Genomic DNA, 26,360 nt, shown 5'->3' with positions numbered 1-26,360 from the left:
GGAAAAGCATTTTTTTCCTGATGCTCCTTTTCTATCCCCATGTGGTTTTGACTGCTGTAGCTCTGTTAGGTTTTAAATACACATGGAGAAGCCACTTGTACTCCCATGTGGTTTAGAACTATCTACAGTAGCACACTGCAGGAAAAACATGTGGGAAGGGAATGTGTCGGAAAAGTTGCTTGTACTCCCTCCAACACGTGGGCCACATTTAACAAGGTCAAGGGACAAGTGTGGCTCACAGGCATTAGTTTGACCGGTACTATAAAAAGGATCATGCATTCTTTCTTTTACCTGCACACACTCTGCAGTTAATCACTCACCCGAATACAGCTTAGGGAGTTTCAATTGATCTACTTTTATTTTTAGGCTAGATGACCAGATTAACGTATTTTAGGAACAGATTATCACATCTTTTTCCCTGATTTGACAATTCAAAGATAATGAATGATATAAATGTAACAAGAGGAAACCTTCCCCCCCCCCCCCCTTTGTCTTCCCTCCTCATGAGAGCATCACGCACGCTGTGATTGAGCAGAAAAGGGTATGCCTGTTAAGCTGGCTGGGTGTTCCTATGGCAGATACTTTCTACAGAGGGTTCCTTCTGAACTTTCCTGCTATGAGACCAAATTCACACAAAATGTCTGTGAACTGTTGGTTCATGTTATGCACATTTTGACACCTTTCAGCTGGCTTTCACAGATTTTCAAAGCACCTGTTCCAATACAACCTGTTTTTTTGGCAGCAACCAATACCAGTAAGCCCCTGATTTTCTTTCCTCCTTCACTCAACCATTTCTAAGAGTGTACTTGTCAAAAAATATAATGAAGTGAAAGGAGGCAAATGCTGTCCAGCTCTCCTAGATAATGGACCACACTTCCTGCAGAAAAAAAATTGTTCGCATTGTTACACAGATTAACTAAACTGTTCTTGCCTGTCACTCATTTCTTAGGGGAAAGGTCCAGCTCACTTGCAAGTGGGCTGTTTGCCATGTGAACAGATGGGCACGGGGTTCGACAGCCAAGAAATGATGGATCAAATTTTGAAATTTGTTGCTCGCTCTCCACTTTAGTAGTTCCTAATTGGCCTCAACGGTACTTTATCACTCTAAAAATGGTATAATGGCAACAACATTTGACTGAACAAATACACATCCCATGTAGGTGCTGCAGGCAGGTTTCCTGGCTGACAAAATCAGAGTGATGCCATCAGCGAATGTCTGTTACAAGCTGATGTAGCTCTTTGAGGTTAACATGTTGCTGTGTGAGCCTACAGTGGAGATGAAGGGGAGTATCTAATGGTTATTTTGAATGGTGGTCTAAGATAAAGTCTTTTGTGTGATAATATCCGTTTAATAAATATAACCATTTAAACAAAGAATGGGTTCACTTATGTCTTACAATAAGCATAAGGCAAGAGGTAAGAGTTTTTTTCAATGTTGCACCATTTATAATATATTGTCTAAAATTGTTACCACCTATATAACCAATATTATTCAGGATTTAACATAGCAAATTGACCAAAATTAAATTATATTTGACTGCTACTAATAGAGCAAGCAAACAAACTTTCTTTTAGAACAACATTGTCTCCCAGCTTTCTAAGTACTGCTATGGCAATATATATTCACCTCAAATTCCTGTGTACTCAGTGAAAACATAGGATGTGAAAACAATGTAGATTTATCTTTGCATCCTATTGATGCACTTAGTTCTGGGTTTGTATCATCAGCGATTTGAATTATTACTGAAGAAAAAGTGTCCACTTTACCTACGAAATAAGGCTTCTTACACTTCTTCATATTGGTTGTACATAGCTTTGTAATTTTAACTCTCTCTTTCTGTTATCATTTTGACTGTATCAACATTGTATTACGTTAACTAATACCAGCAGTTGCAAGCCAGGATCTTAACATTTTGTTTATACTGTAATGGGAATTTCTTGCCTTGTGCCTCTTTCTTGCACACATTTTGACAGGTTACTGATGGATTTGCAAAAATAGTTGAAGAGGTCTATGAGTGCACTGATAAGAAGTGATGATGATCATAATTAGTGTTACCTTTAGAAATACATTATATTTTTAATAAAATTGCATGTACAGTAAAAGTAGATAAAATATTCTTATAAGCATCTACACAACACATTTCATTAATTATCTCAGGGAAAAAAAAGCAATTTCCCAGGGTCTCTTCCAATTTTTCTCCACCACCTCAGGCCCCGTGCTATTTCATATGGGCATGGTGATTCCTATTGATTTAAATGTCGTGCTAGGAAGCCTAAATCCCCAAGAGCAATAGAATCTCCCCTATCACTATCCTACTGCTTATTGACCTAATTCACTAACCAACCATCAGGGTTTTCTCTCACAACAAATAAATCTTGCATGAAACAGACAGTACATGGACAGTCGTAGTTTTCATTGGTGTTGCCAATATCATAAACTTAGGGTCACCAAAGGATTCCTCTTTGTTTCTCAGATTGACTGTAATGTCATTTGCCATTTAAAAATGGGCAGAAACTGCACCTGTATTTTTAATATCAAAACTATTTCTACAATCTGAAATAAACTTGTTGTCATACAAACAATGCAGACAATTCAGCACGTGCAAAATTCCAGGTATTTCAATGCTCTGATTTGCCTGTAAGTTATCGCTGGAATGGCTACTGAACAGGTCTAATGGTTGCAGCATTATAACCACTAATCAAGATATTATTTAGACCCAGTGTTTACTGCTTAAAATTCTGATAATTAGTAAACTTCCTCTTTCATTAATTGAGCCAAACAAATGAAGAATGAGCCAGGGTTTGTTATGTTATTCTGAGTCGCACAGGGCAGTCTTTTCAACTAAAACTTTTAACTTGGACTCTGCAGAGCCTGCATCTGAACTTCACTCTCGGTGATTTTACTGGGTTGAATAACACGCTTGTTTATATGTTAAAGCCAGGAGTCTAAACTTAGAGTGGCTCTGTAAAATGTGGTTGTCACTAGATATGAAATACATTCACCAAAAGAGAACACAAGAAATACACTATATAAAGAAAAAAACTCCATACTACTTTGATAGGCAGATCTGCTTCAGAGAAGAGGCCTAATCCTGCTCCCAGTAAAGTTAATTAGAGTAACAGTAAGGTCCTAAATTACTAGTCCTCTCATCAATATCAAGTTAAGCTTTTATCAATGTAATTTGAAGCAGTATTAAAAGCAATAAATGCTAATTTATAATTGTTGATATTATCAAAGCAAGATCATTTGCAACCATACGTAACTGTGCCAGATTTTTATCACATTATAAAGGTTAACATAAGTGTTACAAGAAACATCAATGAGCTATGCACACTACGTTTGCTTCTGGTTAGATAAGTATGCTTTGTAGTAGTTGATATTCCCTCTAGATAATGGATATGGGCCAGATTCTCTGCTGACACAAAGCAATATAAGTAATTTGAAGGCAGATATGCTGATTTACACTAGCTGCAGATCTAGCCCTAATATCTTTACATGCAACAAACCATCTTAAATAAGTCAGTTTCCTAACCATTACTCAGCCATTCCTCACTATTGCCAAAAGGGAACTCTGAATGCCAAGGTCTGCAGGATTTTATTTATCAAAGCTTCTTTTAAGGCATCTATCATTTTGGCATGCAAGCCTTGCTTTATGACCAGAATCAAACGTTTTCATGAAACAGCAGGATTAATTCTAGCAAAAAATGCCATGTAGTGCATGTTCTTGCTGTAATATCTCTTCGAACTAATTATTTTATGAAAACTGCATATTACGTTAGCAGATTTAGATACTTTTGCTGCTTGGTACTGCTGAACGGTATAAAGAGAATTTAAAATGTTATACCATGCATCTCTTTAAATACTAGATTACTGATAACTCATTGTTCATATTTCTGTATTTATCTACCTTGATGAGAAGCTAACTAAAGGCAGAGCTAAGAAAATCACACATCTGTTTGTTATATAAATACAAAATTATTTTACCAATTAGGTGCTACGCTAAATAACATTTGAGTGTCCTGACATTAAACATCTGGAGAAAAATAGTACCTAAAACATATAGCCTAATTTTCCTTTGAGGTTTATCTATTTTTACTTACATTTTCTGGATGTCAGCTTATAATAATTACCTTTCTATACACATCTCTAGCACTAATGTGACAGACTGTGAATGCTTCTTGACAATAGAGTATAATATCCTCCTTACAGGCTTCCACCAGCTAGGCTACAATCTTACTATCGAGTGTATAAACATGTAAAAAAGCTTACTTAAAACATTGACAAATTTCAAATATATTTGGTTTACTGTTTAAGAGCCCATCAGATTAGGCATCTCTCAATGTATCTAAAAAATAAGGCTAAATGTAAAGAACTTTGGGTACTATGTGTGATGTCTGTATCTGAGTGCTGCCCGAGTAGCACGAGCAGTAGGTACAACTTTGAAGTATTTGTAAATGATGTCAGGTCATTTGAAAAGTAGCAAAAATTTCTGTTTAAAAGCTACTACCAATAAATGTTGCTTACAAAAACAGAATAGCAATATAATCACTAAAAAGCATTTCCTAGTATTTTTGTAAGTATGACAAACTATGTTCATCTGTGACACAGGACTAGACATGGAATTACAGTAGTAGTTCCACTAAAGCAGCAGAAATCTTTGTATTTCTCCATCTGACATTAAAGGAGATGTCTATTCTGTAGGCCTCATTTATACATCTTCACAAATTTAGTCAAAGACACTAGACTTTTATCTTAAGAAAGAGCAAACACATTATGATCTACATAGCTTTGTTTCTCTGTGAGAGAAAAAGAATGACTGAAAATTCAGTAAATACAAGACTTTCACTTAATTAGAAGGACTTCAAAATATGTTAAAACACCGAAAAAGACAAAGCTGCTGTCCTGGAGGATGCACTATCTAGTACATCCAAGTGATGCTTGTTCAGATGCTTAAATCCTTACTCAGTTTGTTATGTGATCTTAGACATAAAGCGTACAAATTCTCCCTGTGATTTTCTTTATTTGACAAGAAATAATAAAATATAAATTAAAATAAAAATTTCAGGGTTTTGATCTGATATATGTTTTAGTAAAATAAGGTGAAAATGAAACTTTCCTAATTTGTAAGATTTTCCCAAACTGTTAGAAATCAGAGGAGCAATGATGTTTTAAACAAGTGGTACTTCTCTGGTTGTCTCTATTCCTGAGTACTTAAATAAGGACTGAAATATTAATAGCCTAAAAGTGTATAATTTAAATGTGAAAGCTCTAAGGTTTTTTTAATTATTTTTTTTTTACAGCCTGTATGTGGCTCTTTTCATGTATGAGGGGCAAATCAGAAGATTTTAAGCTTTGACAAATAGAAGCTTAAAACAAGTCAGAAGAAAGCTAATCAAAAGGTAAATAGATAAGTCCTTTTTTAATAAATGAATGTCACTTAATTCCAGAAATACTACCTAGTAGCAAAAATGTTTTTTCAGGTTAAACTTAGAATAAAAAATATTAAATACCTGATCAAAAATGTATTCAGCTACTATAGGTTTTACCTTACTGAAATAAATCAATGCCTTCACATATTTAATTAAAATCCTAATTTCCTTAACTGTTAATCAGAACTATTTGTGAGCAAACAAAGTATGTTTTATTGAATAGCCCTTGTCTGTAGCCAAACAATGCATTTATTGAAATTAATACATACCAAAAAAGTCTGGAAGTAAAAAATATTTTTTAAAACATGTGACAAGTACTGCACTTTCACCAGATATGAGGACTGTCTACAGCAATCATACCAAATAAATAATCCACATAATGGCTTGGTTCAAGGCAGTATTTTATTTACTGTATTGCACTTTTGTGCCTGTGAGATGAGAGAAATTTTCCTGGGCCTTTTGCGGTATGCAGACTCCTTTTCTTTGATGCTGTGATCATGTCACTGACTGATACATGAGTATCATGTTTTTTCTTCAGATATGAATCCAGCAAAAAATAGATTTTGTAGAAAATTGTTACTTATTCTTTACTGTTCTTATCTGCTTCAAATATTTTATTCAGTAAAATATATTTCATAATAAAAAATACTCGATACTGACTTAAAAGAAAAGTTCTAGGGGCATTCCATTAATGTGTGGATGAAACTCTTGGAAGTCAGTAATAATTCCACAGAAAATTGACACTGGAATATCATCTTAAATTACTGTCTTTTAATTCTGTGAAGAGCAATACACAGAAGAAAAAATGCCAACTCTTAAATTTTCTGAGTTAGTCCTCTGGACACGCTAAGTGATTTCCCTTCATTTTGAGCAGCTGCATTATTTTGTTTTCACTAAGAAAGTGCAAGCTGTAAAAAATACTAGCCTGCATGGACTGAGGTAGTTTGTTTCCCTGATTAATTAATATTCAAGTATTAATGCATTTCCTTAATCATTTCTTTGTTCAATACACAGTTATCTTCCTCCTGGAAATTGTAATGAACAGTTTTAAAATGTGTGTACACTATGCACAAGTGGTAAAATCTGATAGCAATCTGACAGTCTGAATCCATCTCATGTCCTTTTTGGAGGGAAAAAGAGAGAAAGAAAAAAAGTCAGGCTGAGGGGTTTGGGACGAGAATTGAAAATATAAATTTTGTGATGAAAACTAGTTAACCTTACATGTACTACATAATCTTGCAATGAATATTTAGCAGTTGCTTTGCCTCTAAAGCTAGATTTTAATTTATAGGTTGCAATATGCTATAAACGATATGGGGATGTTGAGGAATAAATTTCTGTAACGTGCGATCATGCCATATGTCTACATTTCTAACTTTTTGGGGGTGACTATCCTCTTTTATAGCCTTGGTCTCTTTACCTTTGTAATTCTACAGCTCAGAGCTTTGTCCTCTCCTCCATTTTATGTTTTTTCTTCTCCTCCATTTTATGCTGTCTCTTCTTGGGTATCGTGTCTGTATTTGACAACCATACCAAAAGATAGAGAAAGCCTTTTTTTGTTAACCCACCTGCCTGTTGCCATGCTTTTCTTGTTTCTGGCAAAATAAAAATTACCAGGACTTCTGTCAGCCAGAACTCTGAAGCTCAGAGTTCATCAATTCAGCGGTATTAATTTTTATGCTAAAGTATCAGGCCAGTGATATTACTTCAGATCACACAACAAAAGTCTAAGCATTCATCCTTCACAGTATCATGAGGCCTCATATTGCATGTACACAGTGTGTTAGAATTAAGGGTCTGATCCTCTAGCCGGTATGATGTTCCTTTTGACCTTAACTTGGGCATAATTGAGACGTAGGTACACAAACACGTGTTTTTACAACACAGTGACCAGACAACCCACGGTGCCAGGAAACTGAGAAGGCAGAATCACCCGATCGCCCGTGCTCTGTGTCTGTACTGAAGGAGACGTACAGGCTGCCAAGTGGGCAGCTGGATTGGCATAAAAGAACTATATTAATATGTCAAAAAGTAAAAAAGAAAAGAAAAAAATCCAGTGGTGATCTCAAAGATAGTGTGATTCAAGTAAGCATAAAATGTGTTGCAGTGAGATGTGATAAAGCCTAATCTTACCATTCTTACGGCAACAAAACTTGAACTGGCCTCCAAAGCCAGACTGAGCTCTTAGATGACTGACTGTAATTAGTGAGAGCTATGGATATGGATACAAAATTCCTAACAGCTTTTTGATTAAATCAGCTACCAGTCAACTGCTGTGAATAGTTCAGATGAAATGAAATGTGTTCGTTCAAAGCACTTTCCTAGTAAGAAGTCCAGTCCTCTGACAGCGCCGTCAACCTGTAAATGGATTGCGGCACAGGTCGGCAGACAATCGAAAGAGCAGACTGTACTGGCTATTTTAAATTAAGTTACTCTGTAATATTATACTTTATAAGTACTGCTATCTGACCTGCTCTTATTAGCAACACTAACTTTAAAAATTTAGAGGGGAAAATGCTCTGCTCTTTTTGTACATTATTCGACATATATGGCAATAATTTGCAAAGTCAGTTGGTTTTGCACTTTGCATTGTCCAATATGTATCTGTAGCAGGAAAAAAAGGACTACCTTTTTGACATTATATAGGTGTTATTTCAAAATCATTAATCTGGCAGAGGCCTTCAGCTTCTACTCAATTTTTTTAGGCTGAGCAGCTTTCAACATTGAATTTCCCTTTAAGAAATGTTCACATTCAATAAAGAAGGCAAGATTACACAGAAATGTTCTTGTCCGTTCAGAATAGCCACGCGCAAAGAAAAAGGGGATGTCTAAAACATTTTGCATACTTCAACTCCAAAGGTCGTATACATCATACTTCATGTGGCATAGTAAGGCCTTTACCTGTGTTTTATTAGTTCAGTCCTAATTTGGTCCACAGCTGAGATCTAAACACATGTAACTTCATTGTTTACTTGTAAAATATTCAGATTTGGGGGGGGACTATGGCAATGTTTCAATACGTGCAAAATCAAATGTTAATGCAACAGGTTAATGCCTCACATTAGGCGTTGTTGATTAGCTTAACATGGAGATGGTTTTGGGTAGCATTTGTACATCTTTACTAAATCACCAGTGAAGGCTGTATTGCCTACCTGTCACTACTTTATGTATGCCAAAACGTGCAAAGCCTTTACCAAAATGCTGCACCCATCTTAGTTACAAAATTATTTTGATTGTAAGCTCGCGTTTCAGCTGGCCATAACCACAGGGAAAAATAACACGTGGTTTGATACGCATGACCTCGGGGCGGGGTGGGGGGGGGAATACCTTGCGATACACGTACCGAAGGTAGATATATCACAAGCAAAATAACCGACGGGGAAAGCAACAAGACTCTTATTTCTGATGTTTTCAGTGAGCGGGCGGCAGGTCTGCAGGAACGCATCGCTGGAAATTTGCGGGCTCTCCAGCTTCCCACCGATAGACGCAGTTTAAGGCTGTGTTGAGATAAAAGGGCTATAGGGATTTGATGAGATATAAGCACTTTCACGATGGGGGGGTGGTTTGGGGTTTTTTTTTTTGAGAAATAAAAAGCCCTGGCATTCCGCCCCCCGCGCACAAAATACGCGGGGGGGGGGGGGGGGAGGCGGGAGGAGGCGCGGTTCGCCGAGGGCTCCGCGGACGCGGAGCCCTCGGCGAACCGCGCCTCCTCCCGCCTCCCCCCCCCCCCCCCCCCCCCGCCGCGCCGCTCCCGCCCGCCCCACGGCGGCGGCTCCGCCTCGTCGCGGCGATCAGCTGCGCGCGCGTCACGTGGGCGCGTGTCGAAGGTCACGGCGCCCACAATGGAGCTGTCGGCGTACGCGCAGGGCGGGTGGCGGTTGTTGGGTGACCCCCGCCGTTTCCCCCGCCGCCCTTACGCCGCTCTCCTCCGCGCCGCTTTCCGCAGCCTCCTCCATCACCCGCAGAGCGGGTTGGGTAAGGCGTGGGGAGAGGAGGCGTGGGGGGGGGCGGGGAGGGCCGGGTTCTTTTCCTCCGGCTTCGCCACGCGTGTCCCCCGCGTCCACACGCGCGTGTCCGTGGTGCGTTGGCCGGTGGCCACCACCACCACCATCCCCCGCCCGAACACACGCACACGGGGTGGCTCCCACCCGGAGCGTCACCCGTGGACGGCTCCAGGGTGCCGCTGCGCGGGGTGTCATCGCTAAAGCGCGCCGGCTTCCTTACAGCTGAAACCCGTCCAGAATTATTTGGGGGGAAGGGGGGGTGTCGGGGTCCCCCGCGCGTTCGTGTCCGCGTGGCGGGGCAAGGAGGCGGCTTTTTCGCCGCGAGCGTGTTTGGTCGGTTCTTTTTTCGCGCGTGGACGCTTCCCGCGGCAAGCCCGGCTTGCGAGTACAGGGCGGCGCAATTAATTCGGTGGTGTTAATGACACCGCCGCCGCCTCCGCGGCCGGAGGGAGCCGCCGGTGCCCGCGGCCGGGCAGCCCCGCTCCCCCGCCTGGCCGGGGGCTCCGGCTCCGCTCCTCGGCGCTGGCGACGGGCTTGCGAGAAGCGCGGACGGGGCTTGGAAAGGAAATTGAGGTTTTCCTTCTTCTTTTTTTTTTTTTTTTTTCTTCTCCTCCTCCTTTTTTTAATGGAAAGGAGATGGAGAGGCGGCGGGGCGTGCATCGCCGGGCAGCCCCGCCTGGTACGGCTTGCAGCAGCCAGTGCTTCAGCCCTTCTCCTCCTCCTCCTCCTCCTCACACCTTGCCTGCTTGCTCCGTCCTTTCGCTCTAAAACACCAAATGTGTTTCATTTTGAGGTTTTTTGTGGGAAAGATATCCCGTTCAAAGGGCGCGCGGCAGCTCTTGGTACTGTGTGCGGGGATTTGGCAAATAAGTGTGTCATCAGTAATTCATTTATTTTAGACGATCCAGACCTGAAAGATATTGACCCTACGGTATTAAAACATTGCCATGCTGCGGCTGCAACGTGTATTCTGGAGGCAGGAAAGCAGAAAGCCGACATATCTGCTATAAGGTACTAATACTTTGAAGCTACCCCATTTCTCTAGCGGTTGTTACTTTAAACTGTACTGCTGAGTTAACAGAAAACTAATAAATTCTTTCTCCCTATAGCACGTGTCTTGAGGACTGTAAACTGGACAAAGAGAGAATAGAACAATTTTGCACCGAATATCAGGTTTTTAAACCAATTTTAACCTCTTTATGTTTTCTTTCTCTCACAGGGATTTATTGAATCTAGTGATTTTTTTTTTTTTTCCCCCAGAAAAACAAGGATGCATTGGAAATCCTATTGGGAAGGTAGGTCAATCAGTGAGCACAGATAGATAGTTTCAATTTCAGCTACTTTGAAGCTGTCCTGGGAAACACCTATGCATACTTTAGGTGATGAAGAAATACTGTTCCATTAAAAAAAAAATTCTACATTTTTAACAAACTTCAGACAACAGCTCTTGAAATTTATCTTCCTCCTTTCAGAATTCTATTCTTAAGAAACTTTTTGAATTTTTCAAAAGACATTACAAGGATCATAAAAAAGTTCTTTATTAATGGACAGCTTGAGAAAATGACATTTTCTTTTAGTGTAGGGAACTTGTAACTGTTGTGTCTTTCAGCATAGGCAGATCTCCTCTCCATATAACTGATGTGTCTTGGCGCTTGGAGTATCAGATCAAGGTAATTTTAACACATCAAGGTGTCTCTTCAGTTTGTTTCAGTGCTGAGACCTGACTTTTTTCTATGCTCTTTGTTTTTAATTTAGAGCAATCAACTTCATAAAACTTACCAGCCTTCCTACTTGGTGACCTTAAACGTAGAGGTACTGTATTCCCAGTACCCTCAGAGGAAAAAATGCAATTTCACGATTTTTTTTTTAATAAAACATGCATTGTTGGTTGTTTTTTTCTTCAGAACAGTGATTCAGGATCACACCCAGATGTTAGTTTTAGTTGCACGATGGAACAACTACAGGTACTTCTTTCCTTCATCATTGTTTCTATGCTTGGCTCTAGTTGTGTATGTAAACATTTTTAACAACTTGCCAATCAAAATGAAATTATATGTACTGTTATTAAAAAAAAAAAAAAAAAAAAACAGGACCAGGAGGGTAGGGGAGAAACTTCTATAAAAATTATCCAAGTGTAGTTTTCCTGTCTACTCAAAGTTGCAAAGTAACTGATTTTAGTTGCATGGGGAGTGTTTTACATACGTTCATAAATATTTTGTCTGTTTTCATAACTGTAATATATAGATATATAGATATGGGAGGACATACATCATTTTTCTGAAACTCTGATTTCCCCGTGCTATAGAGAAATGATTAAAGAAGCTGGTTTAATGATTTAAGTGTGTCATGATTAAAAATAGAGAACGAGCTGAAGGCTCTTCAGTGGTGTTAATGACATGTAAGAAACGTACTGAAACAAACGTTGATCTTTGTTTAGCGATTTAAATGTGTAACTGAACAATAGGGGTATTGTAATGCTTGGAAGTGACCAAACTGTGGAGGATTGGGAAGAGGGGTTGGGGGGAGAGGAAAAGAAAGATATTAAAACTTCAGGTTTACACCTCTGCTTTTCTAACGTGTGCCTCAAAAGTCGTCCTTTTCTTACTAATGTGTTTTTAATGGATTTGCTGACTTAGTTAAATCTGACGTGCTTTGGCTGGAGAACGGTCCTAGTACAAAATAGCACTCCAAATATTTTCAGTATTTTAGAAATGTATATAGTACTTCAAAGCCTAGAGCAAATGTCAGCGTTGGCCATCTTAACGATACCGATAAAATCTACGTGTTAAGAGTAGTGATCTATTTTAGTGGATAATGTATGTTAAAAGGTGTTTTCCTTCAGTTCCCACTTTGCTTACTACGTTGTAAAATAGGGAGCTATTTAATTACTCGCTGGCATTGTTCATCAGTTGCAACGTTTCTTTGTGGTATAAGGTGCTGGTTTTCCTTGCCTGCCTCTCTGTGTAAAACAAATATTCTGTTCCTCTAGCTGACCTTTTAAAAAAAGTGTTTATCCTAAGACAGTATTTCATCTCTTAGGATTTAGTTGGAAAACTAAAAGATGCTGCAAAAAGTCTAGAAAGAGCGACTCAGATGTGAATGAAGGAAGGTGTCAGCCTGCTGAGCTGAAGTACTCTCATTCCTGAGTGTCTTCTAAATGACAAATGTCTTTCATCTCTTGATGCAAACTATTCTTTTTTTTTTTCTTTTTTTTTTTTTTAAGTCCTTGGATGCGAATTAAGTGAAATAACTTTTTTATGACCGGACTTGGTATTCCTTGCTCGTGTCATTTTTTTTTTTTAATTAACTCTTGTTAAATAGTTGCTTAACTGTCGTGTCTTCAAAGCATTCTTTCTATTTAACTTTGTGTATTTTTAGAACTGTCACGGATTATTTTTCTGTGGGATCTAATAAAGTTTATTCGCTCCCATTCTGCAATTTCTGTGGGTGAATTAGCTGTGCCCAAAAGTAAGATGCTAAACGTTAGACCGGCTCGGTGAGGCGAAAATCCCTTCCTCCCGCGCCGCGGCGACGGCGCGTTTGCTGAACTGCCCACCGCGGCTTTGTTATTCCACTCCAGCCGTTCCTACGTCCTCCGCGCGAGTCCGAGGCCGGTCCCGGTCCCGGTCCCGGTCCCGGCCCCGCGCGAATTGTCGGAGCCGGGGCGCCCGGCGGAAAGCCGGGGCTCCGCGGGGCTGAGCGGGAGAGCCGGCTGCCGGCTCCGCCTCGACGGCGTCTCCCCCCCTCGCGGGGCCGCTCCGCGCCGGGCGGCGGGGCCGCCGCCCTCCTCTCCCGCTGGCCCTGGGCCGCCCCGGCTCCGGTGGCCGCCGCGGAGCCCGCCCGCACCTGCCGGCGGGGGGAGGGGGGGGAAGCGCGGCGGCGGACGAGCCCTGGCCGCGGCGCCCGGCGCGGAGCCGGGCTCTTCCCTCCCCGCTCCTCCGCGCCCGGGCTGCGGGCGGCGTCCTGTCCTCGGCGGCGGTGAGCGACCGCGAGGGCTTCCCCGCTCCGCCGGCGGCGCCCGGCGCTCCCCGTCCCCTCCGCGGGGCGGGGGACGCGGCGGGTCCCCGCGACGGCGGGTCCCCGCGACGGCCGCTCCCGCCGCCGCTGCGGGCGGGAAAGCGCCGGCGCGGCCCCCGAGGGGACGCGTCGCCCCGACGCCGGCGGCCCCGGCGGGGCGAGGGGCGGGGGGCGCGGGGCGCGTCCCGCGGCCGCGTGCGAGCGGAGGGCGGCGGGGGCGCGAGGCCGCGGCGCGGTCCCCCGGTGGCGGGACAGGGGCGCGCGGGGCGGCGGCCGGTGTCGGGGGCCGCGAGTGGGAGCGCGCAACAAGTGCGCGGAGGGAGGCGAGGGCTGCGGGGGAAGGGGGTCGGGCGGCGTGTGGGGCCGGCGGGTGTGCGGGCGGGGGCGGGGGGGGTGGGCTGCGGGGCGGATGGAGGGGGCAGCGCCGGGCGGGGCGGGGCGGGGGCGCACCTCGCGGGCGGCGCTCGGGGGCGGGCGGCGCTCGGGACCGGGGGGCGGCGGGGGGGGCGGCGAGGGGGGCGTCGCGGAGCCCGGGCGGCAGCTGGGAGGGGAGCGGCGTCGGCGGCGAGGGCGCGGGTGGCGGGCGGGGGCGAGAACGGGAGCGGCGTCGCGGTCGGAGGGAGCGCGGGGAAGGAGGGCGTCGGGCCGCGGCGGGCGGGAGCCGCGGGCGCGGAGCGGGAGCGGGGCCGGGGGTCGGCGCGGCGGGGAAAAGGAGGCATCGGCGGCGCGCGGGCGAGCGCGTGCAGGGCCGGGGGGAGGGGAGGGGAGGGGAGGGGAGGGGGCGGCGGGCGGGGGAGGGGAGGGGGGGGAGGCGGGGGCGGAGGGGGAGGAGGCGGCCGGGTTGCGGGATTGGGTCACGGGGAGGCTGCCGGGCCCCGGCGGCAGCGCCGCTAATTCCCAGGCCGCCCTTAAGGAATGAGGCGCCCCACGTGACGCTGGCGGGGCGGGCGAACTCCGAGCCATTTTGGGGACGGTGTCAGTTTCCACTGTGTGCCTTCAGCGTTGCATTCTTCCCTCCTCCGCCCTCCTCCCGCCCGCCCGCCCGCCCGCCCTCCTTCCCTCCCCGGGTCCCCGCCACCAACTATGAAATAACAACAACAATAATACTCGTAATAATAATACTAATACTAATAAAAGAAGGCACGCGAGCGAGGCCGCGAGGCGGAGCGGGGGGCAGAGGGAGAGACAATGGGCTGGTGGAGAGAGGACCCATCCGGACCGGGGAGACTTTGCGCTCCCAGCGCCTGAGCCGCCCGGGCGGCGAACTCGGAGGGAGAGCGAGGGAGCGAGAAGGGCCGGTGGACGAGAGGAGGAAACCCGGGTGTTTTGTAACTAAAATGAGCGGAGCGCAGCGGCGGCGGCGGCAATAAGCTTATTGCAATTGACAGCGTCTGCAGTTCATTTCAAGATGGCCGCTTGGCTCACATTCATTTTCTGCTGAACGACTTTTAACTTTCATTGTCTTTTTTGGCCGCTCCGATCGTCACCCACCGGCTCCGCTTTCCGGGTACGTATGAAGCGAGGTGTCGCCTTACCAAGGGCGGGGGGCGAAGGGGGCTCGGCGGTGGTTTTCGGCCGGTTTGGGGGCTGCAAAGGGGAGCCTAGGTGTCCCCCGAGCTCTCCGTATGGGAAAAGCGCTGACAGGCTGCTCCAGCCACACGCACACACATATAGACACGCAGCAGCAGCAGCAGCAGCCTGTGCACTCGCTCGCGTTACGCACCCACATTTGCAAATTTTAGTTCCTTTCTTTCTCCAGACGCCCCCTAAAACCTTTCTGTGCACATGGCCCCCGAGGAGAATATTTATATTTCCAGACCCTGCTGCCAGCCCGGCCTGAGCGCCCTTTGTTTAAAGGCAGATTTTGATTAAACAGGGGCGTTCGTGAAATCTGGAGCTGCCTGGGTCAAGTGATTTCAGTCCTCCCCGAAAGAAATGTGTCTGGGGGAGGTTAAAATGTCAGATAATGCACCCATTTTATAGGGACAGAGCCAGCGGGGGGTAGCGATCCTCCTGGAGGGGTTGTTAGGCGTCGGGGCACCCAGCAGAAAATGTTATTAACTTAAGTTGGACAAGTACTTGTGTGAAATTGGATGGGTTGTAAGATGGCGGTTCCCAGTTGTTTCCTATGTCTCCTCTTGCATTTCTGCTCTAAATGCTAAAGTTTGGGGGTTTGTGCCTGCTGGGAGGGGAGAGGGGTGGCCAACACCGAGAAATAACTTTTGGGGGGCGTAAGGGTAGCAGTTTGGCTGCGATCTTGGGGACCTGGGGCGTGCGGTTTGCTGGAGCCTTTGGAGCAAAGGTGATGTGTCTGTGGGACGCGGGGGGGGGGAGGGTGTCTGAATTTCTTTTCTCTGGTTTGGTGGTTTTTGGGGTTTTGTTTGGTTTTTTTCTTCTTCTTCTTCTTCCCCTCCTCCTCAGCCCGGGAAGGGTAAATTTACATGAAATCCTTTGTCAGATCTTAAAGGTGTCACGAGTGGGCTCCTCATGCTGCTTATGGGCACCACTGGAAAGTTCCTGGTGTATGTTTTTGTAATTGTATGGCCTTGGCAATATATAACGCGGGATGTTTCTCTGTGTTTACTGTAAATGTTTGCAAATAATCAGGTAAAAATAAGCAGAAAAATCGCATTTCTATAAAAGTGAGAGAGTCACTTTTCAGCCTCTAGAAACTTTGATTCACTCCTCCACTCTCGAGAAAAGTCGAGGAAAACCTGGGCGTGCGTGCCCATTTGCAAGCTTGGCGTTAAAAGGTTTTTTTTGTGTAGTCTGTAGTGGTCAGAGCAACTTATTTTATGGGACTGTCCCAAAGACCAGGGGGATCCTGGAAATGCAGTCCAGTAAAACTACTTTGAGTGACTCTGTGCAGTGAGTCCTGGAAACTGAGACAGACTTGTGCTGCAGTTTGCCAGAGACACGGAGGCTTGACCTACCTGATCGCTTAGATAGTACAAAAATTAACATTTTAGTGTGGGTTGTGGTTTTTTTTTTTTTTTAAGTAGACAGATCGTATCCTTCACCTAGTTCCAGGGAGGCGATTTAAGGGATTGGGGTCCTTTTGCACTGCGTTGCCAATATCCAGGTCTCTCCTCGCTGCGGCGAGCTGGGCAGAGATATTTGAGCTCTGTCTGCCTTCTCTGAAAGAAGCAGCGTCCCCCCTTTAAAACATACGTGGCCATTCTTAAGCGAAAGAGTAATAACAGGCTCGATAGTAAAAGTGGCTCTGACTGATAATGGGTGAAGACGTAGAATGACGGCTGCTTTATTCCTGATGAGAGAGTTTTCCGAGAGGAGATGGGTGCAAAGTACACAAACCTACCCGAGCGATGCTTCTCTTTTTTATGTATGTATTTTCTGTTAGAGACCTGTCGAGCAAGGTTTGATAGCTTATTGCCTTTACAGATTTTTAATAATGTAGCTGATTCTTAGCAGGAGAACGCACTTCTGTTTTTCTTCATTTTGACATAACCGGTTTAAGGCCTCTAAATAATCAGCTGGCTGGCAGTGTTTACTTCTAGCGAGTATTATCTCCGTATATTTTACGTTTAGTTGTTCCGTGTGTCAGTGTGTAAATATATATTGTCCTGGTTAAGAGGCTGTTTGTATTGACTGTGTGAAGTGTTGGTATTCGCCGTGCTATCAGCAGGAGCAGAAAAAAATCTGAAAGGGTTTTGCTCGTACCGAAATATTAAGGTCAGGCTGCTGCAGGAAAAAGTGCTGCGTTCGTGTTACAAACCCGCAGGCACAGACACGCGTGTGCGTGTGCCTGTACGGGTGGCTTTTGGGGAGAAATTAGGCGCCTGGTTCAGCTCGCTGGAGAAAATCACTGATTTCAAAGATAGCTCATAGCACGTTGAAAATGTGCTAACTTTGGGCAATAAATAATCCGCATTTAGGGGTTGCTTCGACAAAACAGGTTTCACGGTTGAATTTAATCCCCCTCCTTTTAGGAAGGGGCTACGCCTGCGTGAAATAAACGCGTTAATGTCTTGAAAGGTTTGTCCCAGTCTGTCAGGGCTGGGAAGGAATTCTCGGTCAGCCGACTTGCGTGACCTCGGTCACTGCTGGGTTTTTTGGTTCAGATATTTATGAATCATAAGGTAGTGACTTGAACAAATAAAACACAGAACCGTGAAAGCAGCTTGCCCACGTTTAAGTACCTAAAGGGACCTCAGAGTCGCCGGCTTCAGGGCGCTGGACTTTTCGGAGAGGAGCGCAGAAGCCCAGACTCTGCCTCTTCTGGGAAAAGCAAACCCTCGGTGTCAGTTTAAAAGTAAGAAGCGGGGAGGGTCAGGGAGCCTGGAAGCGACATTTAAACCGCAGTACAAGGCAGCGGGGGTCTTGCTTTCCCGCACGGGGCTGGGAACAGCTTTGGGGACGTGGTCTGGCTTGGTTCTTCTTGCACTTTGCTTTTCTGTGTGCTGGCCGGCTGCGGTTTGATGCTGGGGGGTTTTATCTGCTGCTCACTCGAGGGTTCTCCTGCAGCAGCAAGAGAAGTTTCCTAGCTAGGGTCGCTCGTTGGCGCTGTGCACACTTCTTGAGGAATATTGTACCCCTGTCCTGGGCAGTCTGGCCGAAATTCAAAGCTTTCATAAAGCTTGGTGTGTTGGGGTTTTTTTTTGTTTTGGTGTTTTGTGGGGTTTTTTTTCTGCTGCCTAACATCGAAGTTTGCCAGTGGCTGGGGAGAACTTCGCACCTTGAGACATCTCCAGCTCGCACGGTGCTGCAGTGAGAGGTGGCTCGCAAGCCCTGCCTCGGGAAGAGTGGGGACCAAGGACAGGAGCTGGTGTACTGGGAGCGCTGACGTGGGGAAATGAATAGCTTGCATGGGAGCGACGTTGTTACGTTACGTTTTTCAGGATCTGGTTGACAGAAAATAATGTACTCTGCAATTGATGTGGCGGACGGGGTTTTTTCCCCCGGTGTACTTTCCCCTTTACCTCTTAGTCCCTCTCATTTTAAATAGTATGTGCGCGTATAACGTTGGTGCCAGTGCATCCGATGGGGGTTTATGGGTTTCAGACTGTGAAAATGACATTTGTTTTTCACTCTTGTCACTGCATTGTGTTGACAAGGTGTTGATTTAGCTTTAGGAATGATCTGGTCACATGGTCCCTCGCATGTTGTCACTAATGTACCGTTTAAAGTCGGTTTGGGCTTCCCCCCCCGCCCCGGTGTGCTTTATTGCCGAAAAGGGGGTTTGTTTAAGGATCCGGAGGCTTGTTTTCTCCCGTCCAAACACCTTACCCTGGTGCTGCAAATCTCTTTCCACCTCTTGCAAAACTTTGCACCGCGCTCGCTTCGTCCGCGAGAGGCTTTTCAAACGAGAGTCAAAAGAGGGGTGGAAGGAAAGAAAGAGAGAGAGAAAGAGTTGGGGGGGGGAGGAGAAAGAAAGGAAGGAAGGAGAGAACGGAGGGAAGGGGAGAAGGGGGGAGAGGGGATGCCGGCGGCGCGGAGCGGGAGCTGGGGCTCGGCACCCCGCCGGCGGCGCGGGGGGCTCGGTCCCCGGGAGCGCGGCGCAGCGCGGCACGGCTCGGCTCGGCGGAGGGAGGGAGGGAGGGAGCGGAGGGGGAGCGGAGCGTTCTCAGACCAGCTCCTCGCACCGAGTCGACGTGGAGAGAGGCCCCTGAGAGGATCCGAAATGGCCGAGGCTCGGGAGGAGCCTCTGGCTCTCGCCTCCGCCGGGCTGAGACCCCAAAGCCCGGCTCAGCCCCGCGTCCGGGGCCGCCCCCGCCGCCCCGCACCGCGCCCCGCCACCCTCCGGGCTGCGGCACCCCGACCCCGCCCGGGCCGCCCCCCTCCCCTTTCCTCCCGCCCTCCCCCTCCCCTCGCAACCGGGCTCCCAGACCCCCGCGGGCTCCTCGGCTCCTCCACCCCCCTCCGCCAGCCCCCGGGCCCCGCGTCCCACCCCCCGGCCCGGCTCGGGTCGGCCCGGCCCGCCCCCCCCCCCTCCCGGCCGCCCCCCCGCCCGGCTCTCGTGTGTTCCCAGCGGTGGCAGGATGCCAAGTGTAAGTGTAAGTTGCTATAGCAACCCCCTCGGAGAGCGGAGCAGATCCGGATCGGCACCGAGCAGCAGCGGCAGCCGCCCGGACCCCCCTCGCGGGCCGGCCCCGCCGCCCCGGTGCCCGGCCCCGCTCCGAGGTGCGTGTGTGTCCCCCCCCCCGTCCCTCCCCCCGCCGCCCCTCCCCGCTCTCCGGAAATGCCAGGGCAGCCGCACCGGGAGGCGCTGGTTCCCCTTTGTGCTGCTCGCCGGCAGCCCGGTGCCCGGCCGGCCGTCGTCGTCGTCGCCGTCGTCCCCCCCCCCCCCGCCCCCGCCCGGAGGTCCCCGCCGCCGAGCCGCCCGGGGAGCCCGCGCCGGCCGGTGCCCCGCCGCGCCGCGGAGAGAGCCCGTGCCCGCCGGGGAGCGGCGCGGTGAGTGCCGCGGAGCCGCCGCGCCTCCGCGGGGCTGCGCCCAGGCCGGCCCGGGGCGGTGCGGGGCGGTGCGGGGCCGCCCCGCCGGCCTCGGGACCGGCCCTCGCCCGCCGCCCGGCCCCGCGCCGCCGCCTTCTGCGCTCGATCTTCCCCCCTGCGCCGGGGGATGCGGCTGGACGGGGGAAGGGGACGCGCCGGGTCTCGGCACCTGGGACGCCGCCGCGCTCGCCCCCGCTGACCGGTCCTGCGTGTGTGTGTGTGTGTGTGTGTGTGTGTCTTTCAGAGCCGCCCCTCGCCACGCCAAAATGCACCGAACAACCAGAATCAAAATAACCGAGCTAAACCCCCATCTCATGTGCGTGCTCTGCGGCGGGTACTTCATTGATGCAACAACCATCATAGAGTGCCTCCACTCCTGTAAGTACCACCGGGCGCTCCGCGTTGTTCCCCCGCCGCTTCCCACCTTTCCCGGGAGCGCAAACCGCCCCCTCCCCGGCCCTCCCCCCCCCCCGAGCCAAGCCCAAACCCCCCCGAGGTGCTGGGGACCGCCGCCCCTCCGCCTCCCCGACGGGCTGGGAAATCGGTGGCCCGGCCGCGGTGCAGTTTTTCTGACGACGGCCCTACGGTCTTTGTTAAAGTAATAATATATGTACTCTAAGCGTCTCCTTTTCATGGTAATTGCAGCTTGTTTGGGTATTTGTTTAGCTTAAGCAGCGCGCTGCTGGCAATGGACGATTTGCTGTAGCTTGCATAGTTTAGAAAATCGCACCTCTATCTATGCATATCTGAGCGTCACCTACGACCATCACTAAAAGGCTTTCGTGTTTGACTTACAGTCTGTAAGACCTGTATCGTGCGTTACTTGGAGACCAGCAAGTATTGTCCTATCTGTGATGTCCAAGTTCACAAAACTCGACCGCTTTTGAATATAAGGTAGGAGAAAGATGCAATGCACACCCTGCATCCCTTCTGTTACTTTATATGGGGAGACCTGCGGTAGTCGTGTCGATGTTATCTCCTGGTCTGCGATTTAAATCTGAAAGGACTTGTCAATTTACAAGCTAACTCGTGTCTATGCTCTCTCTTTGGAGTTTTGTCATTGATTGAAATCGAAGATTTCTCTGGAGGCGAGACTGAAAGTTTCTGTTGGTCTTTTTTTGCATACGCCAACCTGCGATGCAATGCCTCTTCCCTCTCCCCCATTCTCATCTGTACCCTCCCGACAGTTTTTACCTCCGCTTCCTATATCTCCCAGACATGCTTCAATCCCTGCCTCGCTCCTTGTCACGAAAACTCTTGCCGAAACTTTCCAAGCTAAGGGGCAAAAGCCTTTAAAGCGTGCTTCTCCTTTCAGAACTATTTTTCTTGTCAGCGTTACTCTTTGCTCTCTTTCTCTTCTAGGGAGGACATGTAGTTTTTAAGGCCTTCCTTCAGTCCGAGAGAATTATTTTTCAGTTGTGGTAGCACAGATGAGTTTTGTTTTATAGCGGTATTTAGAGCAGTGTTAGTTTGATTACAAGGGCTTGTAAGTTAACTTTTTATGACTAGCCTCCCACTTTGTAGAAGATGCCTCATTGTTGTGAAAGATTATGAATGAGGAGTTGCCGCTTGGATTAAAGTATCGCTTCATCTGCTTAATTTTATGTTTTGGGGTTGTTCTTTTTTCAGGTCAGATAAAACTCTCCAAGATATTGTATACAAGCTAGTACCAGGCCTTTTCAAAAGTAAGTAGTTAAATCGGCTTTTTTTTTTTTTCTGAAGAGTAGAAAAACAAACCCAGAACTGCTATCCTACATCAATACCAGGAGTTACAGTGTATACACTAAAAGAAAAATATATGCTTTTCCATCTAGATGAAATGAAAAGAAGAAGGGATTTTTATGCTGCTCATCCGTCGGCCGATGGTAAAAGCTACTCATTCGCAACTTTAATAAATGTAGCAATGACCTACATGCTTTACTGTTTCCTTTTTAACTTACAAATTATGTATTACCATGACAGAATTTTAAGAAGTAATTCAGCATTAAAAAAGTATATTGTTTTAACAGTTATGTAGCTTTAATTCATAATCTTACTATGGAGATTTTTTTTTTCTTGTACTGAGAATTGCCATTCTTCCTGATTTGAATTTCAAAATGTAAATTATTGTGGAAATTTCTGCGCAGCTGCCAATGGCTCTAATGAAGACAGGGGAGAAGTGGCTGACGAAGACAAAAGAATTATAACAGACGACGAGATAATAAGCTTATCCATTGAATTCTTTGACCAGAATAGGCAAGTTCCAGAATGGCAATATTTTATGTTTACCTGACTGATAGCAGCTATATCTATTATTTGTTGTAATTGTTTCATTTCTTCTCACAGACTGGAACGAAAAGGAAATAAGGAGAAAGAAAAATCAAAGGAAGAGGTAAATAACTTTTCCTTACTCTAGAAGAAATGTAACACACACAAACATCTTTTGGGGCAGGTTTGTAGCTGAAAAAAATACATAGGTATATGTGTATCTAGAACAAAAGCAGCACACCTCCTATTATGGTGCTAGGTAGAGAAGAGGTCAAGCATCTTCATACAGCTGTATATGTAAACTTTTCGAAATAAAAAATATCTGACGTGTTACTTTTAAAGTGGAATTTGATTTCTTGAGAGATTCTGCAATAAATTATTTATTAATTAATTTAAAAAATCAGTATGTAATACATATATTCTAAAAAGAGATTTACTGTGAGATAAAAATCCTTATGTATAAAATTAGTTGCATTTCTAATTACTTATTCTGGAACTGTAATTTGCCACTTCTTTCTGTTGTTACTTATAAGGCAGCAGAAATTGTTATCATTCATAATCTAATAAAGTGCATTTTTTAAAAAATTAACATAAAATGTTAGAGTACAGCTTTGTGGGATTAATTGCTTGTTCTCAGTAGACTGATTTTCTTTACTGTGCCATCAGGTGAATGACAAAAGATACTTACGCTGCCCAGCAGCGATGACAGTGATGCATCTAAGAAAGTTCCTGCGGAGTAAAATGGATATACCTAACACTTTCCAGGTACCTACGGGGAAAGAGTGATTTTTTTTTTTTTTTTTTTTTTTTTAATCAGTCTTGCTATTTTAAGCCTGCTGCTGGTTAGCACTCATTTTCTCATTACAGCCAGTTCCAGCAAGTGCTAACTACCAAGTATTTCTGGTGTGTGCAATATGTGGATGGGATCATGAATGTTATTTTTAAAATACCTATCTGGAGAGTTTGGTGACACTCTGTAATTTTTTAATGCTGTAAATATCGAGGTATCAAGAAATTGCTCCTTAATGTATTTAAAACACATCTAATAGATATGAAAATTCCCTATTCCCCACTGGTTTTGGCATAGCATTTTTTCAGTTTTCTGATATATATGGCACCGGGGCAGCTTCCACCTTGGAGCAGTCATACGCTGGGGGTAAATGCCTGGATGCTCTTTAATGCAAGGGTTCATATCTTGAACAGATCGATGTGATGTACGAAGAGGAGCCTCTGAAGGACTACTACACCCTAATGGATATTGCCTACATCTATACCTGGAGACGGGTGAGTATGGCCAGTGTGCCTCCCCCGGGGAGGGGGGGAGGTGGTGCGGGTCGTGGACCGGGGAGGGCGCTTACCAGGGTCTCCCCTTTGCCTTGCAGAACGGGCCTCTCCCCCTCAAATACCGGGTCCGACCTACTTGCAAGAGGATGAAGATCAGTCACCAGAGGGAAGGCTTGAATAATAGCGGGGAGCTGGAAAGTGACTCTGGGAGCGACAAGGCGAGCAGCCCGGCGGGAGGCATCCCCTCCACCTCCTCCTGTTTGCCCAGCCCCAGCACGCCGGTCCAGTCTCCTCACCCCCAGTTCCCCCACATCTCCAGCACCATGAACGGCACCAGCAGCAGCCCCAGCAGTAACCACCAATCCTCCTTTACCAACAGAGCGCGGAAAACGTCGATAAATGGCTCCTCGGCCACTTCGTCTGGTTGATGTGCCAACCAGGCTACTGCCCCCCCTCGCCCCCCCCCCTCCCCGCCCCTCCTTTATATAGGTCTCTCCATGCCATTACAGCTTTATAGATGCTAATCCATGTGACTATCGTCCAAATTGCTTTCTTTTGTAGTGACACTGAACTTGGCTATAAAAGGCGGACTAGGTGACATTCAGGATGGACGTTAATGGAAACGCAAGATTGAAATGTAAATTGTTTTCAGAGGACTGGGAAGCAAACAAAAGTTACACCTTCACCTGTTCTGAGTGATGCGGAGTTGTTTCCGTCCCCATCATCTGGACTCGGGAGTCTCCAGAAGTCGATACAAATCCCGGGAAGTAGTTTGTTAATCCAGACTAACTCCTCCATTGCGTTCTCTTCAATTGTTATTGTTCTTATGCTGTTTTGTGAACCTGTAGAAAGCAAGTGCTTTTTCATCTTGAAATCCAACAAAATGGAAAGAATATGCATAGAATAATGCATATATGTAGCCATGTCACTGTGAATAACAATTTTTGCGTATTAGCCATTTTGATTCTTATGTTGCATCTTTTACTTCTCTGTTGCTGCGCAGAACCGATCAAAAGAAAAGTAAACTTCAGTTTTACAATCTGTATGCCTAAAAGCGGGTATTACCGTTTTATTTACTGACTTGTTTAAATGATTCGCTTTTGTAAGAATCAGATGGCATTATGCTTATTGTACAATGCCATATTGGTATATGACATAACAGGAAACAGTATTGTATGATATATTTATAAATACTATAAAGAAAATATTGTGTTTCATGCACTCATGATATGGTTGTTAAATTTCTAAACTGGTTCGACCCTTGCAGATGCCGCCTGTTTGAGCTTTGCTCATACTGCAAGAAACACTTTGCGTGTGAGAGCTACAGTATTGGGAAAGCACATTCAAGTCTCTGATAAGCTGGAGGCAATTGGCAATCTTAAAAGGATTTCACTGGCTTTGTCTTTTTTTCCAAGTGATATATTTTTACTTTACCAAATGTTGAAGTGATGCAGTGAAGAAAAAAAAAAAAAAGTTAAGGGACATGGAAGTCTTTGACCTGTTTGATTACCTTTTTATTATTTGATGTGGTGGGACTGTGTTTTTAAAAGCACATGGAATCATTATAGAAGCCATAAACTATTTGGTATAAATTTTAAGGAACCAGCAAGACGCTGGATGAAGGCATTTTATCTAAATTTGTTTTAATATATACGTATATGGTACAGTACTAACTTCATTAAAATTTAACAGGTACTTTAATATTTCCAATAAATTGTGGAGAATGCCTCCTCTTTAATGGCCTGCAAATAGGTGCATTTTATTAGAGGCTTCTAAGGGTATTATTTTTTTCAGTAGAAGGAACTTTTCCACCATAAAATCCAAACAGCCCAGAACACTTTTCAGTTTGTGCTTTGCTTTGGTCGAACTTCGTGTGTGTTCATCACCCATCAGTTATACATTTGTGAGGGTGTTTATTCTATATGGATATTGTTTCATGTTTGTACGGGAAAATTGTAGTTAAACATTTCATTGTCTCCAGTCTGCAAAAGAAGCACAATTCTTATTGCTTTGTCTTGCTTATAGTCATTAAATCATTACTTTTGCATATAAATTGCTGTTACTTGTCCTGCGTGTTTTTATAGACCAGGTGATTGCAAATCCTCCACAAGGTTATTGCTTATTGATGTATAATGTCTTGTTAAACAAGAGTTGATATTTTTTCCTGTAGTAAACATGTACAGTTCAATTTCAACAGTAAAAACTTCAGTTTTATATACACGAATAACTTTCATTTATAGCTGATCAAAGAAATAAACAAATAAAAGGGATAATTCATTGAAAAATAGCAAATGACCTCTGTTGATAATGTGGTGTTAAAGGACAAACATCTTGTTCTCGCCGGAAGTCTTTCTGGGTGTGCAAAAGATTTTAGTGAACAGAACAGCAAAGTACTAAAATAACAACAACAAAAAAAATTGCCTAGAAATCGCTGTGATTTGTTTTGGTTGCCTGCCTCGAAAACATTTGCTGTTCTTTATTTGACCCCGAATTATTCTTGAAAATAAGCAAATGGTGCATTCTCACATCCCAGTCAGCCATAGGTTTTACCTCCTATCTGTTCAAACTTAGCCTCTGTTAAACTGCACCGGCTGGGAAAGGAAGAACGTGATTTTTGTGATGATGGCGAGTGCCAGGTTCCGCCTGTGCTGCTCTGGATTACTTTTTAAAGTCTCGGTGGAACTAAATACGTTTTAATGTAAAGATATCTTTCCATGCGACCGAGTGTCTATCTTGGCACGATTCCCTCAACTATGTGAGTTAATCACACGGTACTGGTTGGATTAATTCACCCAAAGACCAGCACTGAACCTGCAGCGGAGGCTTGTACGTTAGCACATTGACCAAATCGCGCTTATTTATCTTGGGAGTAGCTGATAATGACAACTTTTAGCATCAAAACGGAACTATTCTCGGTCTTTGTAGAGT

General features: G+C 45.7%; 1 protein-coding gene across 3 annotated transcripts; it reads left to right on the top strand.

The window, feature by feature from the left end:
* Positions 1–9,234: 9,234 nt before the first annotated feature.
* On the top strand, positions 9,235–25,833 carry BMI1 (BMI1 proto-oncogene, polycomb ring finger). 3 transcript variants are annotated; one of them, XM_075047739.1, is made up of 14 exons: positions 9,235–9,405; positions 10,334–10,445; positions 10,544–10,607; positions 10,695–10,729; positions 11,339–11,419; positions 20,146–20,279; positions 20,699–20,795; positions 21,531–21,586; positions 21,716–21,766; positions 22,028–22,136; positions 22,227–22,272; positions 22,815–22,913; positions 23,352–23,432; positions 23,531–25,822. In XM_075047739.1, exons 1-14 carry the CDS (start codon positions 9,273–9,275, stop codon positions 23,858–23,860), a joined length of 1,428 nt encoding a protein of 475 aa, XP_074903840.1. In that variant the 5' UTR covers positions 9,235–9,272; the 3' UTR covers positions 23,861–25,822. The 3 variants fall into 3 exon arrangements, with proteins under 3 accessions (XP_074903840.1, XP_074903831.1, XP_074903822.1); XM_075047721.1 differs by lacking the exons at positions 9,235–9,405; positions 10,334–10,445; positions 10,544–10,607; positions 10,695–10,729; positions 11,339–11,419 and adding an exon at positions 14,221–14,958 and having other exon boundaries at positions 23,531–25,833; XM_075047730.1 differs by lacking the exons at positions 20,146–20,279; positions 20,699–20,795; positions 21,531–21,586; ... (4 more) ...; positions 23,352–23,432; positions 23,531–25,822 and adding exons at positions 11,044–11,104; positions 11,190–11,246; positions 12,474–12,864 and having other exon boundaries at positions 11,339–11,398.
* The last annotated feature ends 527 nt before the right edge of the window (positions 25,834–26,360 follow it).

The sequence above is a fragment of the Buteo buteo genome, chromosome 2 (assembly GCF_964188355.1).
Source record: "Buteo buteo chromosome 2, bButBut1.hap1.1, whole genome shotgun sequence".
Classification (NCBI taxonomy): domain Eukaryota; kingdom Metazoa; phylum Chordata; class Aves; order Accipitriformes; family Accipitridae; genus Buteo; species Buteo buteo.
This window is presented reverse-complemented; position numbering and strand designations above follow the sequence as displayed.